We start from the raw sequence: 18,478 nt of genomic DNA, 5'->3' as shown, positions 1-18,478 counted from the left end.
TAGAAAATTATATTCTGTCTAATTTTGTCTGTATAAATGTCTAATTCATCAAATTAGTACAAAAGGCAAATTCCTGATTTACATCCCTAGAACCGAATATCAAATGGTCAAAGTTGTAATTTTTTTTATAGAACAGAGAGCAAATGTGCAGGAGACTTGTCTCACGCTGCGAAAAGGCTCACGAATTTTTTACGGGGCCTTTTAAGCATGGTTAAGTTCATTCAGTTATCTCCAAGGGCGGATCCAGCTTTGGTGCCAGGGGGGGGTCACATAGTCGTGGTCAAGTAAAGAACTTATAATTTAATTTTGATAACAATAGATACAAGTAAAAAGTAGGTATTTTATTAATGTACGTAAGTATTGCACTTAAAAATATTTATTCTTTATTGTACACTTGAAAAACTTAACACATAATATTGTGTACATACAGGTTGGTCCAACTAGTGACGTCAATATTTTTTTTTTAGATTCCTCACATGCCCCCAGGGGGCATACGAAAATACCCCATGTATGTTCCGCGATTTTTTGTAGTTTTCGAGTTATAATTTTTTTTGTGTTTTTTGAATTGTTTTCTGCCAGCGAGGTTTAAAAAATTCCTATCTTTTTTTGTTGTAGGTATTTTGCATCTTTTTTCTATGAAATGATTGTCTTAAATGTTGTTTAAATAAAAAAATATCAACTTCCTAAAATTAGTTAAAGCTACTCAAAAAAGGTTTTAAAGTTAGAAGTTTAGTTTTTAGCTGGATTTGCCCAAACATTCGACTTCAATTTAAAAATACAAAAAGAAGTTTCCATAGCTTCTGGCTAAGTTTAAAAACTCCACAGGGTTTTAAGCTACCAATATCATAGAAAAAAAAATGGTACTTAATTGGTCTTTTTTGTTGTAATCGGTGGATTTTTTTTGGTGGATAGGCTATAAATCATTGAAGCATTAAAAATGTTTTTTTTTTCGACTTTTATTATTCTTATGGTTAATTAAACTTTAATTTTAAGAAGCTGGGATTTTTTTCTGGAATCATTTAACAGAAAAAAACTGCAAAATACCTACAACAAAGAAAGATATGAATTTTTGAAACCTCGCTGGCAGAAAATATTGAAAAAACAAAAAAAAATGTATAACTCGAAAACGACAAAAAATCGCGGAACATACATGGGGTATTTTCGTATACCCCCAGGTGTGAGGAATCTAAAAAAAATTATTGACGTCACTAGTAGGACCAACCAATATACACGTACATATTACCTTCTCTTGAAGACTACCTTAATCTTCTCTTGAAGACATCCAGAGAAACACTATCACATTTTTTTTTTTGAAGTGGAATCTCGGTGTTGGCCTTTAGGGCCTTTACAGCTCAGCTCGGGCTGTTTTGGCGAGCTTAGCTCGGCCTGACTATCACGTACGGAATGAGGCAGCTTATTTATATGACATAACCGTGGTGAATGATTTGTCATAACAGCTAGAGGTCATTGATATACAAAAAACCCAAGATGCACACTCAACGTCAAAAAAACGTCCTCAAAAAATGAGCGCAACATTCTAAATTGTGCGCTCATTTCAAATAGTCTCGCGTCTACAAGTGGAGTCGATGTTATTTATTTGTGTTTTTTTTTATAAATAAATTTATGTACTCTTGAACTTTTTTGTGTGTAGTTTTTGACAAATATATTTACGCTATATAAAGTGTGGGTCAGGAGGTAGCCAATTTAACATTTTTTTTTAATTTAAAGAAAAAACTTTTTAACCGGATTTAAGTTATGTATTATTATAAATTTACAACTATTTAACATCCAACACCTTTTGTCTTCAGTCACCGTGACCACTCACGCTGTAAAGCACCCGAAAAGTCGGATAAATTTAAAATTATATTAAATAGTTGTAAATAAAAAAGTCATGTTCGACTCCACTCAATACCTTGTCCTACCGACCACGGTCGGTCGTAAAATTTTATTGCTTTAAGTACGTATACACTGCGTTGTAATAACAACTTTAAGCAATTCGCGTAAGGTTGATTTTGCAATAATATATGCTTGTAACATATACTGTTATGGACAGAAATAGTGTTTCGGGACACTTTCGAGCGTTACTTTTATATGAGACTGTGCATCTTGGGTTTTTTGTATATCAATGCTAGAGGTATGTCGAGGGGTATTACGCTAAACTTCGCAAAAGTGAAGAGATGGTACGACAAGGGATTCCATCAAACAAAATACATATATTTTAATAACTAAATCAATTTTTCTTTAACGTGTTTTCCGGAAACGCGTTATTACGTCATTTACGTCAACGGATACGTTTTCATTAACGTGGAGAAGTGCCAGTCCGGTTAGGCGATCTTCAACCATTGAAGATCTTAGCCACGATTTAATTCTGCGCAACGTAGAGAAAGACCTTTCTGCTGTCGCTTCGCTGACAGGGTAGTGTATCCAATTTTCCTATTAGGATACATATTGATGTCACAATTTAAAATAAGACTATGTTATGATATGTTGAAGTTTAGTCGTTTCGATTCCGATTGAGGTAAGGTCTAGCTAGACGTTTCATAGCGACAAGCGCGCGCAAGTATGGCGCGGAAAATTCAAATTTTCGATGCGTTCATTCCCAAACGTTTGCCATCATACAAAGTTATTATATTATATAAAAAATAATTAAATATTGAAGGTATGTAGTAACATATAATCTGTATGGCGACAAATTTATATATAAAATCATTATGTTCAATTAGTGGTCCACCTAAGTCCTGCTCAGGGGGGGGTCATGACCCCCATGACCCCCCCCCTGGATCCGCCGTTGGTTATCTCTAGGTCATAGACAATCTAACAAATGCCATAGTAGAGCCTCTATAAAAAGGGCGTCAAGGTGAGATGCACAAACAGAAAACTGGTTTTTTATCTCGAGAAATGACCTTGAACTCAAGACCGCGATATAGATTTGCTCTTAGCTCGTTAAAACATTCCTTTGATATAGAACTAGACAATAGACATTTAAATCGGTAATGGTAAATAGTGTGACGCATTACAGCTGGCCTTAATAGGATTTTTCCTATTTTACAAGTTTATAATGTCAACCCTGGGCTTCAATGTGTATCATCTGGAGGCTCTGGGTTTGATTCCTGGCAAATAAATGAATACGTGTGTAAGATGAAGAGGTTGTTAAAAAATCGATAAGTTTTTTTTTTAACGTAATAGGAGGCAAACGGGCAGGAGGCTCACCTGATGTTAAGTGATAACGCCGCCCATGGACACTCACACTGCCAGAAGCCTCGCAAGTGCGCAAGCCGGCCTTTCAAGAGTAATTGCCCCCCCAGAATACGAAAGGCAGCCTGTACGTCCACCACCGGGTGCTGAGTGTCCCGGTTTTGGACGCCCAGAAGGGGATTCTCCACCTTTTTTAGAGAGTTTGAGTTCTTGAAATCTTAAAAAAATTTTATGTTTACAAAAAAAAAGTAATTCAACATTACATCTCAAAGCTTCCAAAAGCATTGCTTCTCTAAGCCGTCAGGTCATGTTTACTATTTAGCTTAATTATTACTACATATTTTTGTCTGTGATTTCTTGTAGATATCTATTTGTAAATGTATTTAATTTGTATGTGAACATCCACCTTGCAATAAAAGGTATTATAGGTAGTACTTCAAAACTCAAATATAACAATTTCTTATTAGGTAATGTGACCTTGTCTTAGGTTCAATCAACTGAGCTGTTGATAATACAAAACAACACTAAACAGCCGGTATATAGAGATGAAATTTGATTGATATAACTTACAATTTTGTTATTCATCCTTAATACATTGTAATAAGAGTTAGGTTTGCGTAGGTGTCAATAAGTTAAGCTAGTCGGAAACGGTAGGCATTGCATATTGATGCCCACAGATATAATGAATGCTAATAAGAAATGGCGTAATGCTTGAAAAATTAATACAATTTTCCAGTGAAAATTAAGTTCACCCTCATTACATATTAAGAAGCCAAACAGTTTAATTTATATCCAACATTTTTGATTCCCTCCTAAACGAATAATTACGTGGCTTTGAAGAGTTAATAACAATTACTTTTCTTGTTCTTAAATTATTAATGTACACAACATAATATCCCCAGCTGCTCTTCTGAAAAAAAGGGTGCGTGTACTTATGTACGCTCGTAAGAAGTTATACTTCTTTGGCATTATTAAAAATAGTTTTTGATTGCATGCAAATAATTAATTACAATTAAATAATCAAAGACTGGAAAAGGAGTCATTATAGTCAATAAAGTTCAGTTTACATTTGAAAAGTTAAATAAATAAATAATTATTATTATTTTCTTACATTGTGTAACATAAATTCTATTATTATTCGAATCTTGTTTTTAAATTATGTCCAATGCCGTAGCATCTTCCGTGGGCAACTTCATTCTGTTAATTTTGTGTCACGGTGCGCGCGCATCGTAAAATGTCACTCTCATCAATATTTCATAACGCGCCTAAAGAAGTATAACTTCAAAAATAATTAAACCCTGAAACTACAGCTAACAAAAATGACACTAGCACAAACGAAACCATGTGAGGAATCACTAAGTATACCTATACTTTTCACTACAACAGGAATTAGAATTTCTTAGTTCACTTCAGTGCGTCAACAATGTTGTCATTATGACGCGTATTTACCATGTTAGTCAATAGGAAGAGATGCCAATCTATATTCTGCATTCTATCTCGCTTAGAATTAACGATCATTGAACAAAGAAATAATTCAATACAAAATATAGAAGTCCTTCAATCATGCAAAAATAATATAGCTTTATTTTGAAGAGCAATTAGACAGGCCTCAGTTGAGTTTTAAACATGATCAAATTTCCTCCTATTATTTTTGTCAACTCATTATTACAGGTTGATTTACCTGTTTTGAATTTCTATAGTACGTACGATAAGAGATTTTATATTATTCTACTTATCGTACCATTGTAGAAAACAGTTATTGCAAATCAATAGATCGTTGCCATAATTTTCTATACGGTTGTGGGTTGACATGCGGTTTTGATACGGTGGTTAACGGACTGCATAAAGTGCCAACTATTACGCATACAAACATTTATTGTACGAATGGGACCGTCCTATAGAAATCTGTCCTGGTTCTCATTATTGAAGAGGAGGTCAAAATGGAATTGCCTGAGGATAGACAAGGTTTTGAGTGAAAGACGAAGAAGCTTTTGACAGATTCTAGGTGTAAAGTAGGTTAGCTTTACTAAAGATTTCAAGATTTGATTGGAAACCTCAACATAAGGAATATAAAGATTATTTTATACAACCTAATAACCCTTTGCTCTTTTTATAAATATAAAAAAGATTAAAGACAACTTTTCACCAATATTCAATTTATAATTGTATTTTTTAAGTACAAAGAAATAACTACCTGAATACCGAAACCGTACGAGCCAAACTTTTAAATGATTGAACATTTTCAGATGTTTAGTAAATAATCTGTATTTCAAACGCAGTTCGACAAAGAATTCTAAGAGAATTCAAATGAATCTGCACTTTTACCGTAAGAAACATGACGAGGCACTGTCATTGAACCAGACAAAAACTCCTGGTCGAAATGGCTAGACTCAACGTCATTTGCGCTCACTTCGAGATTATAATTACTGGAAAGATTTGTATTATTAATGATGTTAAATTATTGAGCAGCAACTGGCTACTTAAGACCATACGAGTTATACTTTAGTACTTATCATTCTCGTGGCACTTTGAAAATGATAATGTCAAAATATAGCGAGTGCAAATACGCACGGATCTCTTGACGGAAAATTGTGTTATAAAATTTGATTCGACTTTAAAAAATCTAGCAATAACATTCCAAGTAACCAGGAAATATACTTAAATTTCAACGAATTAATTCACTGATTCATACAAAAACTTGAACCTCTTGATGCATGTCTAACTCCAATAAAAAGATAACGTTTATCTTCCCATATCGATAGACTTCCCTATATCTCCAGAAATGGGTAAAGAGATAATTTTTATATGCAATAGATTATTGTGTAGAGAAAAATAGGTTATATAGTAATTATTACAGTATGTGTAACAAATATATTATATTATTACCCGTACCACACACCAGTAGGACTTTACAGCCCATATCCAATAGTTGTTAAGTACATAATTGGGCCAAATCCACCCAATTTGATACTGCCGATGCGATATATGTCACCTAACGATGAAACCCATTGTGAACCCAACGATGTGCTTGCTATGCGCGGAAGTCGCAAACTTGAAACTACGTTATACGAAAATTCAGCATGAATTTGGGATCGGTATTGATATTGAATACGGGGGATGAGCCTGCTAAGAGTCAATCTCTCTATAACTTAATACACAGTCGAGCTCGCCCCCTTGGTTTTTAAACCAATAATATACGAAAGAAAGTCTAGAGAGAGTTTAATCGGATTGGATTTTATACATACTCCGGTATGTTCCAGTGTCCAGTACATTATTAAAGTGTGGAGTGAGATGGGCCATGGGAGCAAACACATGTCTACGTATATTGCATTTGTCAGTCCTACTAGTATGTACAGTGACATTTAAATCTTAAATGATGTGGAATGGAAAAGAAATGAGGAAGTGCACAGTGAAGCTGTAACAGATTTTAGTATTTAATTACGTACGGAGATAAAAATAGCTGAACAAATTCCACGCGTATGAAACGCTTTGTTTACGCTATTCATAGTATCGAACTGTCCAATGAATGGGTACATTCCATCGTTTGTGGTGCTTATAAAAATATTATTGTATTGAATAAAGGTGTCTATATACGCTTAGCACGCGTCTTCAAGTATTATAGTTTTCACTATATTAAAATTTTTCTGTAAATGTTTTTGTTTCCCCGTCAAACATTTAGTAGTAGTATTAGATGATATTTTTTTAATTAGCTTTTTGTGGACCTCGTCCAAGCAAATATATTATCCTACTGTTGTCTGCGATTTGGCTGATTTATAATAACATATATGAAGACCTAAATGGCTACAATTTGATTGCACTTGAACAACTTGAGAAATAAGGAAATTCTAGAAAATTCAAGGAAACCTCACAATTCTAAACAAATATTCATAGGTGAAGGTGAAGTGTCTAAATCTTATCTGCATATGTAGTTATGCATTAATTAAACCTACGCAGTTATAAGTTTCAAAATGTTGCATTGACATGTTTTGCCAATGCCGTACTGAGTGGGCGTGAGGGATCAATATGTTAGCTGGAATCGGGGAGTTCGTCTGTTGTGAACAAAAAGTTGTCCTTCTCTTAGGTTCAAATAACTTTTTTGCACAGACCTCTGTCTAGGTAAATTATAACTCTATGGTCTAAGATCCCGCTATACAACGACCTTCACCGAGATGCTTATTTAATGAAACTTATTTTATATATAATTTAATATGTCAATAAATATAATCCATATGGGTTGCCTAGCAAATTTCAGTCCAGAGTATTTTTTTAATATTAAAACAAAATATTTTTCTAAACATTTCACCGGTATGATTATTAGATAAATTCTATACCAATCGAAAGTATGAAGCCCATAGAATATGCAAACGTTAGGTTGTTTTTAATCAATTAATTATTTATGTGTATATTTTTTATGTGACACTAAAGTACATATATATACATCTTTAGTATAAAAGAAGGTTATAGTGATACATATATATGTAATACTACCCTGATTAAAAATATTGATTGAAAAAAGTTCAAAAAATTTACTACATGCAAATTATACAAAACATTTTTTTTTTAATATTAATTAAACATACTCTGGACTGAAATTTGCTAGGCAACCCATATGGATTATATTTATTGACATATTAAATTAAATATAAAATAAGTTTCATTAAATAAGCATCTCGGTGAAGGTCGTTGTATAGCGGGATCTTATACTACTACATTATGTACTGCATTCGGAGCTGTACCCAAAAGATAGTATAAGTAATAAATGCAACTTATTTAAATCTATGTAATCAATTGAATATTCTTAATGTCGTATGCCTCCGCGGGAACCAATCTCAATGATTTGAGGTGTTAAGTCGCTGAATTTCAAAAAGATCAACAAATGGAACCATTGAATCTGAATCATATTAGTGATACCGGAGATGGCAACTAGCATGACCCATACTCTGAGCGTGTAAAGAATTAGGGCATTCAATTGTTAAGGGCATAAATTAATAGCCAGTTATCTTTAATTGGACACCAGTAACACGCAAGGAAAGTTAGAAAACAATTTATTCTGAGATAGAGTTAATTTGTGTGAGTCTAGTTAAGAAAAGCGATTAAACCTCCCTGCACTGAAATTAAAATTAATCTTTAGTTATAAAGTCTAAACTAAAGTTCTGACGACTTAGTGGATAGTACAACAAAGCATAAAATAAATATTATTCGGTAAAACGTATTAAACACTATGAAATATGTTTAGATTTAAAATGCGTAAACTGAAATTTAATACAATTAAACTAGTTTATGCATATTATGTTCTATCCGCATTCCATAAAGAACGTCATCAATCATTTGGTAATCATCTAGATTGTTGAAGGATGCAATTATTGTGAATACTTTAAGAATTAACTGTAATCGTTGCGATGCGGGACATGCCATGTTTTTTATTCAGACTTAGATATTGCTACATTGAGTTTTTGGGTCTGAACCGTAAAGAACATTTTCTCAGTATTATAACCTAGTTTGGCTTTTCAACAGTAACTTATTTCTTACAATCAAGACAATTTTATTACAACTTTCACTTACGCCCGATTTGTAACGAGTAATAAAAATTATTTTTAAAATGGACCGTTTCGTCGTAAGTTAATGAAGAAAGTACTAACCGTTTTATAGTAAATATTTCCTATTTTATAATTTTAGTTAAGAAAATGTTTGCGATAGTGGTATTATATCTAAAAAACATTTAAAAAAAAACCAGTGGCGCTTACAAGCTTTAAGATCTGGTCCACAGATTTTTGTTTCTGTTTTGTTAGCATTTTGGTTTTTTTTTAATAGGCAGGTGCCTGACACACACCGTTGACTTTTTGGGTCTTCGGCCTTTCTCACGGTGTTTTCCGTCATCGTACAAGCAAGTATTAAATGCGCACAGAAAGTCCGTTGTTGGACAGTCAGGGTTCGAAGCTACGATCTCAGGGATGAGAGTCGCACGCTGAAACCACTAGACCAACACTGCTCCTAAAAATATTAGAACTTGGATGCACTTATTGCAGCGAAGAACGCATTCGTCTGGACTAAAAATGATCGCACGTTCGATTTGCGAGTACTTTGCGGTTTGATACATTTGTTCCTCTCGAGACGTCGTAATGCTTACGCAATAATGGCTTGTATGATTTCTTATTCTGTGCATTCTTATTTACTTATGAGTACAATCTCTTTAGCACCGTCATCGATTAGTTGGTAAATAAGACGTAATTGCACATTCTCAATAGTGCAATCAAAACACGCCTTAGAAATTTTGGGTGCCACAAGCTGTTTGAAATATTAATATGTATCTTTAAGTAAGACAATTACAATTTATTATTTATTACTGATATCTAGTTTTATCCTATCCATAATAGAATCTAAATTCAATATATTTGTGACTGGAGCAAATAATATAGGTATTAAGTATTAAATTAGAGCTTTTAATCCACAGAGGCCCTTGACCGAGCAAGATTAGCGCGCGAGCGACGCGAGGCGGAACAAAGAAAGCGCCTGGACGAGTTGAGAGCGCACGCGGCCGCGGCGCAGGCGCAACGCGAGAAGAGAGATGAAGACAGGCGGAAGAGGCAGGCGGATCAGCGCGCAAGAGATGATGACAGACGGCAACAGGTGAGGGAATTTGTGATGGGCTTATGGTGTCAGGTGGATGGTTAAATTCGCTTTGGGGGATTTTGGGAGTTAACTACTGTTAACCGTGTTAGCTTTTGGTATATTTTTAGATAGTTAACGGTTTTGGAGCGAAATTTTAAACCAGTTTGCAATGAAAATTCATTTTTAAAATGTTTGAGCCGCGTATTCTATTAAAAGTTGAAAATGAAAATCCTGTTTAAATTGTGTGCAGGGGCCTTAGTCAAGATGCCTTAACAGTAGTGTTAGTCTAGTCGACAAGTTGAAAATGGAACAAAATAGAGATACTACTCTTAAAATTATGTGCGATAGCTCATTGGAACCGGAATGACGCCTAGAAAAATGTGCTAAAAGCGTGTATTAGCACATAAAAAATTGCAAATGTTATAGACAATTAAAGATGAAAAAAAAATGGCATTTAGTTTTTTGCCAATATTTAACAAACTATTAATATTTAAGAAATTTCAAATAAAGATTCTGAAAGAAGAGGAAATTTCCAATAAAAAACTCCAAGCTCCCGGAACTCTATCTCCATTATTTATAATTTTAATTTAACGCTGAAAATAGGTCTGCGGGTGACATTTTTAGGATTCGCGCGTGGCGTCAAAAGCGACTACGGCACATTAATTAATTTATTTAAGGTATTGAATATTTTTTTTTAAATTTGAAAAAATTATGGTGTGTTCTGAACACTATAATTAATTTATTCCCGTTGAAAATTTTACTTAAAGTTAATTTTTCAACAAGTTAAATAATTGTTAACAAACGAAATTTTCTCGAACGACCGTCTTAATTGTAAGTGAAAAAAAATGTTTAAATAATGGTCGTAAAAATATTTCGCTTCGTAGAGCCTTTCTTACATACATACTTAACAAGATCGTGCCATAAAAGTTAAAAAAATATTTATACTTTGTTTATAACATTTTTTTTACTTAAACAAAACTTAAAAATCCATGTAATGTTGTTAAAAAAAAATTTTCTTTTCTAAATCATCATATAATCGTTTTTTTATTAATACAAGATATTTATTGATTTGCAAAAAAAAATCCCGCCATTTGTTGATAAAATTTTTTTTAACAAATTGAATAAATCAATATTTTTTTTTAAATTATAACACAACTTTATTAGCACATTTTTCTAGGCGTCATTCCGGTTCCAATGAGCTATCGCACATAATTTTAAGAGCAGTATCTCTATTTTGTTCCATTTTCAACTTGTCGACTAGACTATGTATGTAGAAAGTCGAAAACTATATTTGTATGGAAATGACAGTTCGTGTCAAAAAGTTTTCATACAAATTTAGTTTTTGACGTTCTACATACACTACTGTTAAGGCATCTTGACTAAGGCCCCTGGATGTTTCATTTTGAGTGCTGGAAGTAAAGCGCAATGCACACTAAATATTACAATGACCGTCGGCTTTTGCGTACGGTAAAGTGCATGTAACTTTCTCCACTCCAGTTATAATATACGCGTTTACGTACGATAGTGAAAATTAGAAAATTGGAAAGTGAAGCTATTAATTTTGATAGAGGATAAAGTGTAAATTAAAAAGTTGTGAAGGGAACACAGTTACACAAATATCCATTGCGATTGGGTTTCAAAATTATTTGAAAACGATACATCGGTAAGAATTTATTAAGACAGATTCTCGAAGCCGTAGGCAACATCAGTTTATTTATTATTATTTTATTTTATATAACAGCGGCCAAACGGGCACACATCAACATTGCCAGAAGGTTCGCAAGTGTGTTGCCGGCCTTTTAATTTACTTAGGAAATTTATCGACTCAAAATAATACGCGTCAAGGACTTAGTAAATAATTTTTTGATCACTTATAATCTAATCAAATAGCACTTAATGCACTTAATCTGAAGATCATTTAGTATTAAATATGAATGCAATTCGAGATCAAAGGTGAATATAACGGAATTCTGCAGATCAACGATAAACGAGAAATATTACTTGCGCAGCACTGATCTGCAGTACGCTATTGAATATTTGTTGGCTGTTTTCATTTTAATTTGCAGTCAGACAAAAAGCCTAGTTTTTATTGCATTCGATTTTCGTTTTCCTATTCTATTTTTGAAATAGCAAATATATTTAGCTAGCGTTCGATTTTTAAATTTAGAATGCACGTATAGTCGTTGCTGTTAGGAAATACATAAACGCATAATTAAATTTGGTATAGCCCATTAAAATGCATTTTATCATAGAAATTTCACGGTTATTGTACTAACGCCTAGGTCGTCTTGTTAGATATTAATTCACGTAAACTGAAACCGTGAAATAAATGAGGTTATAGTTAACAAATTCTGCAATGTTACTTAAATACATACGTACCTTCTTCGTATTTGAACCTGAATTGAACCCAATCTGAGTTCGATTTCTGACGAAAGCTGCGTTAACTAATTAAACTTTCTCAAAGAACCTAGAACAATATTCTCTATATAAAATTACTAATACATAAATGAAACGTTTACAGCAATATAATAAAAACAAAATTATCGTCAGTATGATGCGCTAAATGCCTCTATTAAGCCATATAACGTGTTTTTACTCAGTACAAGAACCCTTGACTTAGTTCTGGTGACTTGTGACGTAATCTAGAGGAAATTGCTTTTCCCCTTTCCGCTGCTTATTAATTAGACTTTACATTGTTCGGTAGGAATTTAAAAGTGTTATTCATACAAATAAATGTGTCTTAATTATTATACGACATCATTTTATATAGAAATAATAATATATAATACTAGCTGACCGGGCAAACGTCGTTTTGCCATGTATATCATTTATAATAAAAAAATAGGGGTTGATTGTAGAGGGGTCAAAGTAAGAGGTTGTATATATTTTTTAATGCTGTAATCATAAAAAAATAAAAACAGGAAAAAATATTTTATTAATTTTTAGGGGTGGACTACTACCCTTAACATTTAGGGGGATGAAAAATAGATGTCCGATTCTCAGACATACCCAATAGCAACACAAAATTTCATGAGAATAGGTCAAGCCGTTTTGGAGGAGTTTAACCACAAAGACCGCGACACGAGAATTTTATATATTAGATATATAATATACATTTTGTTCTCTAAGTATGTTTTTGAATAAACTTTTATATACCCAATTTAAACTTGCTTAGAACTTAGTCTATACCTGCGTCTTCGTCTTCCATCTAGCGAAAGGCAATCAACCAGCTGTAATAAAAAATATTTAGAACTACTGTGGTGATAGACAAGTTTTAACGGAATTACGTTATAAAATCAATTGATGCGAGATGCAAGAGTTGAGTTTATCGTTTAGGGTAAAAGAATTGTTAATTATGTTAAACGAACAAATAAATGGAATGTCACTAGTAGACCAGAAGTTATGCAGACGTTACGTAAGGGGTCAGCAATGCGCCAAGGGTAGCCACAGCCTTTCAGATATTTCCGCTCATATTTGCTTGCATTTCATAATTAGGTTGATATAATGGCTTTTAGTCGATCCTGTCTGCTAATACTGTAACGATTTCTATATTAAAACTAGCTGACCGGACAAACGTCGTTTTGCCATGTATATAATTTATAATAAAAAATAGGGGTTGATCTAGAGAAGTGAAAATTAGGGGTTGTATGTATTTTTTCATGAAAAAATTATAAAATAATAATCTAAAAATTAAAAAAAAAAAATTAGGGGTGGACTACCCTTAACATTTAGGTGGATGAAAAATAGATGTCCGATTCTCAGACATACCCAATATGCACACAAAATTTCATGAGAATTGGTCGAGCCGTTTCGGAGGAGTTTAACTACAAACACCGCGACACGAGAATTTTATATATTAGATTACCCAAGTTCTGGGTCCGAATTCAGGGCCTGTGTGTTAAGGGTTAATACAGATGGGTTGTATGAAGATTCGATTGAGAAGAGGTTGGAAAATCAACATCTAAGAAACATGTTTGTCACACTTTAAAAAGTATGTAGTAATAAGCCCATCTTATGGTACCGTCTCCTATCGAAGCATGGAGATTTAGTACTTTGATTTTGGATGACGCACTTCTGAACAATTTTATTAACAGACAAGTCAACAACAACAATCAAAGGAACACCTTTGTGTCTAAGGCATGCTGGTTTCAGGATTGATCCTTGAGGATGTTTTCCTTCACCGCACGAGCTAGTGTTAAATGCACATACACAGAAAGTCCATTGAAGCTGGGGATCGAACCTACGACCTCAGGGATGAGAGTCGATACTAATAGGCTCATTTTTCTTTTTTTTTAATTTATCATATTAAAATTTGAATGACCACATATAAGCCTTTTCAAGTATATGGATTGATAAATAAAAAATAGAGAGCTCAGTGTAACGTACCGTTAAGCGTAATAATATTACACGGCGGAGGCTTTTGTAATCTCTTTTGCTATCAACTGAGCCTCTTCGTCCGTTTTATTAACTCCCGACGTCGAGAATAAGGATATTTCAAGTTTAACGTACTGTATCGTTTTTTTAAGGTATTAAAGATGAAAATCGATTATAGCTTTACCAATTGGACGCAAATACGTGTGTCAATTGTTTTTATAAAAACCTTTTGTGTACCAGGTTTCATACAATTATTGGAGATCTAGGTTTTTTAGGTGTGATCTATCAATCTCGTAGATTGATTTTTGTGATGTAAATATGGCGCTATAACATTATATATAGGCACATAAAATTGTGAGAGCAATTACAAGAGGAATTGACACAAATTCTTGAAGTATTTAAACGATATTTAATGAAAACAGATTTCGTAATATTTCGTCGTTCTGTGGATCCAATTAGAGGCTTGATTACGCGCACCAATTATCACGTTTTGCAGACTATGCAAAAAATCCTAACAACGCAATTCACTTTCATATTTGAGATTAGTATAGACAGGGTTAGGGAAATGTCTATCATCATGCATTGCTTTAAGGCATACTTACAAATTTAGTAATGTCATTAGAAAGGCAATAAGAGCAGTTCTATTGGCTTTAGCGTGTGACCCTGAGGGCGCAGGTTCGATCCCCGGCTGTGCACCAATGTGCGCTAAACTTTAACATTCGCTCGAACGGTGACGGAAAACATCGTGAGGAAACCGGCTTGCCTTATACCCAAAAAGTGGACTTCTGTGCGTATGTCAGGCACAGGAGGCTGATCACCTATTAGATTGAAAAATTATCACGAAACAGATTCAAAATCAACACTGCTCTACAGAAGATTGATTACTTGCTTATAAAAGTTATGAAACGAGACTGAGGCCAAGACCCATATGAGGTTACTAGATTATCATAATTATAAAGGAAGTGGACACCACCAGTAGATTTTACTATATTATATATATATATATATATATATATATATATACATATATATATTTACTTATATTTACTATTCTATTTGCGTTATCTTGTATATCTATGACTAATATTGGTTCTGGCAACCTGATTATTCAATTTAAGATTCAAAAAGAATTATTATCAATAATTATATTCGTTTCGAAGTATACAGTCCAGTTTAATATAAATTGTACCTTTCGTTAGAAGTTTTTTTACTTTGATTTTTATAATTCAAGGTCGTTTCTCATGAAGCAATTAAAAGGGTGATCTTTTACTGACCTTGCGTCAGCAGCTTGCATTTTGAACTCATTTAAATTTAACAAGCTAAACTATTGTCAAAGAGAAAACTGAATTTATTTTTATAAGAAACTCAGTTTTGTTAGTAGAGATTCAAAAGGACTTTTAAGTGGATTTACCCGAATTTATAACATTATTTACTTAAGATTTCAATGATCAATCTCTTACTGATAAATACATGTGTGTGTGTGTGTATTCCAAAACATAGACAATGCTGCAATAAAAGTATCAAGATGCTTGGAACGATGGCTGTACACTTAGTGGCTTTTTTTTCCATTACATTATAAAAACATCAAAATCGGAATAACCGTGAAAGCGTAACAAACTCACTTTCGCATTTATAATAAAGGTTGGGAATAGTATTACTTTTTATACTGCTTATAACAATACTTTTGTTATTAAATTTATACAAGTTTCTACGGGCAGCTACCGCGAGGATTTAGTCTATAGTAGTTGTTAATCAATTTATATAGAATAATAAAGAATTAATACACCTTTGACAACCACACGATTTATTGGTAGCTTTTGAGTTTATCGCGTATATATGTTAACGTAAAATTGTAAACACCGTTAGATTGTAATCTATCTCGCGAGATTATAAACTGTCGAAAGATTGTGAACCTCAGCGTACTGCTTACAATTTAACGTATTATTATTCGGTAGATTGTACTACACTAACTTAGTTATCATTCAAACTTCTTTGGTCAATTACAGATTAATTTTACTTCCCAACAATTTCATATAACTACCGAATAATAGTACGTTAAATTGTAAGCAGTTCGTTGAGGTTCACAATCTTTCGACAGTTTACAATCTCGCGAGATATATTACAATCTAACGGTGTTTACAATTTTACGGTGACATATAGACACAATGTCTGACTTCATTTTATAATATGATTTGATATAATGTTTAATTTAACGTTCCTATAATGTATACTTTTTTATCTGTAACAAATTTATGACATATTTCTATGAAGGCGGCAAAGATGTGTTTGTTTGCAAGTGAAAATTATTGAAATATGTATAATTGTCATATTAAATTTGTAAAAGCTATGACCCAAAGTTGTATGAAAGTCACATAAACAGCTTGTCACTTAATCTTTCGTAAAATCTCGTTCCCTAACCATCTGTCGTGAACAGATGGAACTCGCGCTTGGTAACTTTAAAATTAAAAAAACAATTACTTTCGAAAACTGGTATTATCTTATACTTCTATTGATTGCAAAGGATTACATTTATCTAATCGGAAGATAGGAGTGATTAGATTGTCGATCGATATTGTATAGTTTTATTCAGTTAGCTATTGTGAAGTTCTGACTTAACGATAAGTGAAGTCGAATGGCGTAAAAATGGTAGGTTATTTCTGAATTAGTATATGCAGACTGTCCGCATTGAGTAGTTCATGACTTGGGTAAAAGCGAGCACAATGGGTATAGGGTAAAAAAATAGAGGGTTAACCAACCTTGTGTTTGCAGCGAGTATTTCTGGATTTATCGATAATAACAAGCCCGAGCCCTTATTCTGTAACGTTCAAAAGCGGTCCTGATGTATAATAATATTTGTGTACCTCGCTATTCCAAGGTTATGTTGTCCCATCAGCGCTACGGATATACAAATACGTTGAACTTGCATACACGACGGGATCAGTATCGCTGTATTGGAGGTTACCGAGTAAGGGCGCTGGAGTGAGTCTTCTCATGGTCGAAGAAAGTCCGTACATCATTTCGCTAACAAAACCCTTACATTAATTTCGACCCTATATATCAGAGGAATAACTAAGTTATTAAGGTTAAAGTGGCGTTAGGCCGTCCACCATTGCTCCAATAAGAATCGTATATGGCAAGGTCATAGAGGTTACAGATAACCAGGTAGACGTATTATGTTTGTACGAAATAGCATAAAGGCCGATTTACATTATCTTAGTGTTTAGGAGAGTGCTTTAGGATAGTACTGTAGTTGAAACGTGTAAACGCTACTTGCTTTAGTAAACGCTACGCTAAAGAACTAGCCTTTCAAGTTGTACTAAAGCACTCTCCTAAACACTAAGATAATGTAAATCGGCCCTAAGACGCAATAAAGTATTGTATAGAGTAGACATGACATATACATCAATTTTTTTGTTTGATGATTCATGAGACGCGGTCATAAATTTCCAATTAATTTTTGTCAATAATAATTATGTATCCTGTAATGTGGGTAAACATAAAGCCTTTTTATAAATTTATTTATTTACTCTTGACACCGATCGCGAGACAGAACGAGGACAGTCACCGTCTGGTGTCAGCAAGGTGGAGACTGGCTCGATGCTCAATAATGTCTAAAGGAAATGATTGGTGTTTAGTCGCCTAAAGATTCTTTATAATTCCACTCAACCTACGTTCATTGCATAACGACGTCCTTGCGCGCTGATGTCATCGACTCACGCGTTTATTCCATGTAGAAACGACATTATTATGGTAATTAATATACGTCATTCACAAGTTTTTGCATTTTAGACTATAATAATATTTGCTTATTAAATATCAGTTTGCAAATGAGAGGTTATTTATTAATTATTAAATAAGAATAGTTTTAGCCTTCAATAGGTTGAGTGGCGTACAACCAACTCTATATATGTATATTGATAACATAACAATGTCGTAAAAAGCCTTGTAGATACTTTTTGTAGTGACGTAATATTTCAATTTAACCAGATGCAAACAATGCTAAAGGAAAGCTGACTCTTGACCTTAAAGATTGGAAGACTGCCAGTAACATCATATGCCTAGTTAAACTACATACGAAAAGAATTTTGGATCATAGGGAATTTAATACTGTAATAGCTTTGTAACGCCATTTCCGATAATGAAAAACGTATGATGTCTGCAGTATTTTGCAAGACAATTTAAAACAAAAATATTTGATTTGATTACTTACTGATTACAGCACATAATGGTAACTTGTAGCTATAAAGAGTCACTGGGTGGTCACGGAACGTTTTACTATTAGGTACAGAAAAACGTTACG

At 33.4% G+C, this 18,478-nt stretch overlaps 1 protein-coding gene across 7 annotated transcripts in view; it reads left to right on the top strand.

Annotated features, from left to right (window-relative positions):
• The window catches only part of LOC125051490 (stress response protein NST1), a 42,332-nt gene that overhangs the window by 3,582 nt on the left and 20,272 nt on the right, over nucleotides 1–18,478 (top strand). For all 7 annotated transcript variants that reach the window (XM_047651798.1, XM_047651801.1, XM_047651799.1 and 4 more), the window contains exon 2: nucleotides 9,647–9,822. In XM_047651798.1, coding sequence (XP_047507754.1) covers nucleotides 9,647–9,822 — 176 coding nt within the window. The remainder of the gene's footprint in view (nucleotides 1–9,646; nucleotides 9,823–18,478) is intronic.

The sequence above is a fragment of the Pieris napi genome, chromosome 8 (genome assembly GCF_905475465.1).
Source record: "Pieris napi chromosome 8, ilPieNapi1.2, whole genome shotgun sequence".
NCBI classification, from domain to species: Eukaryota; Metazoa; Arthropoda; class Insecta; order Lepidoptera; family Pieridae; genus Pieris; species Pieris napi.
Note: the sequence above shows the minus strand (reverse complement) of the source record. Positions and strands in the feature narration are given on the sequence as shown.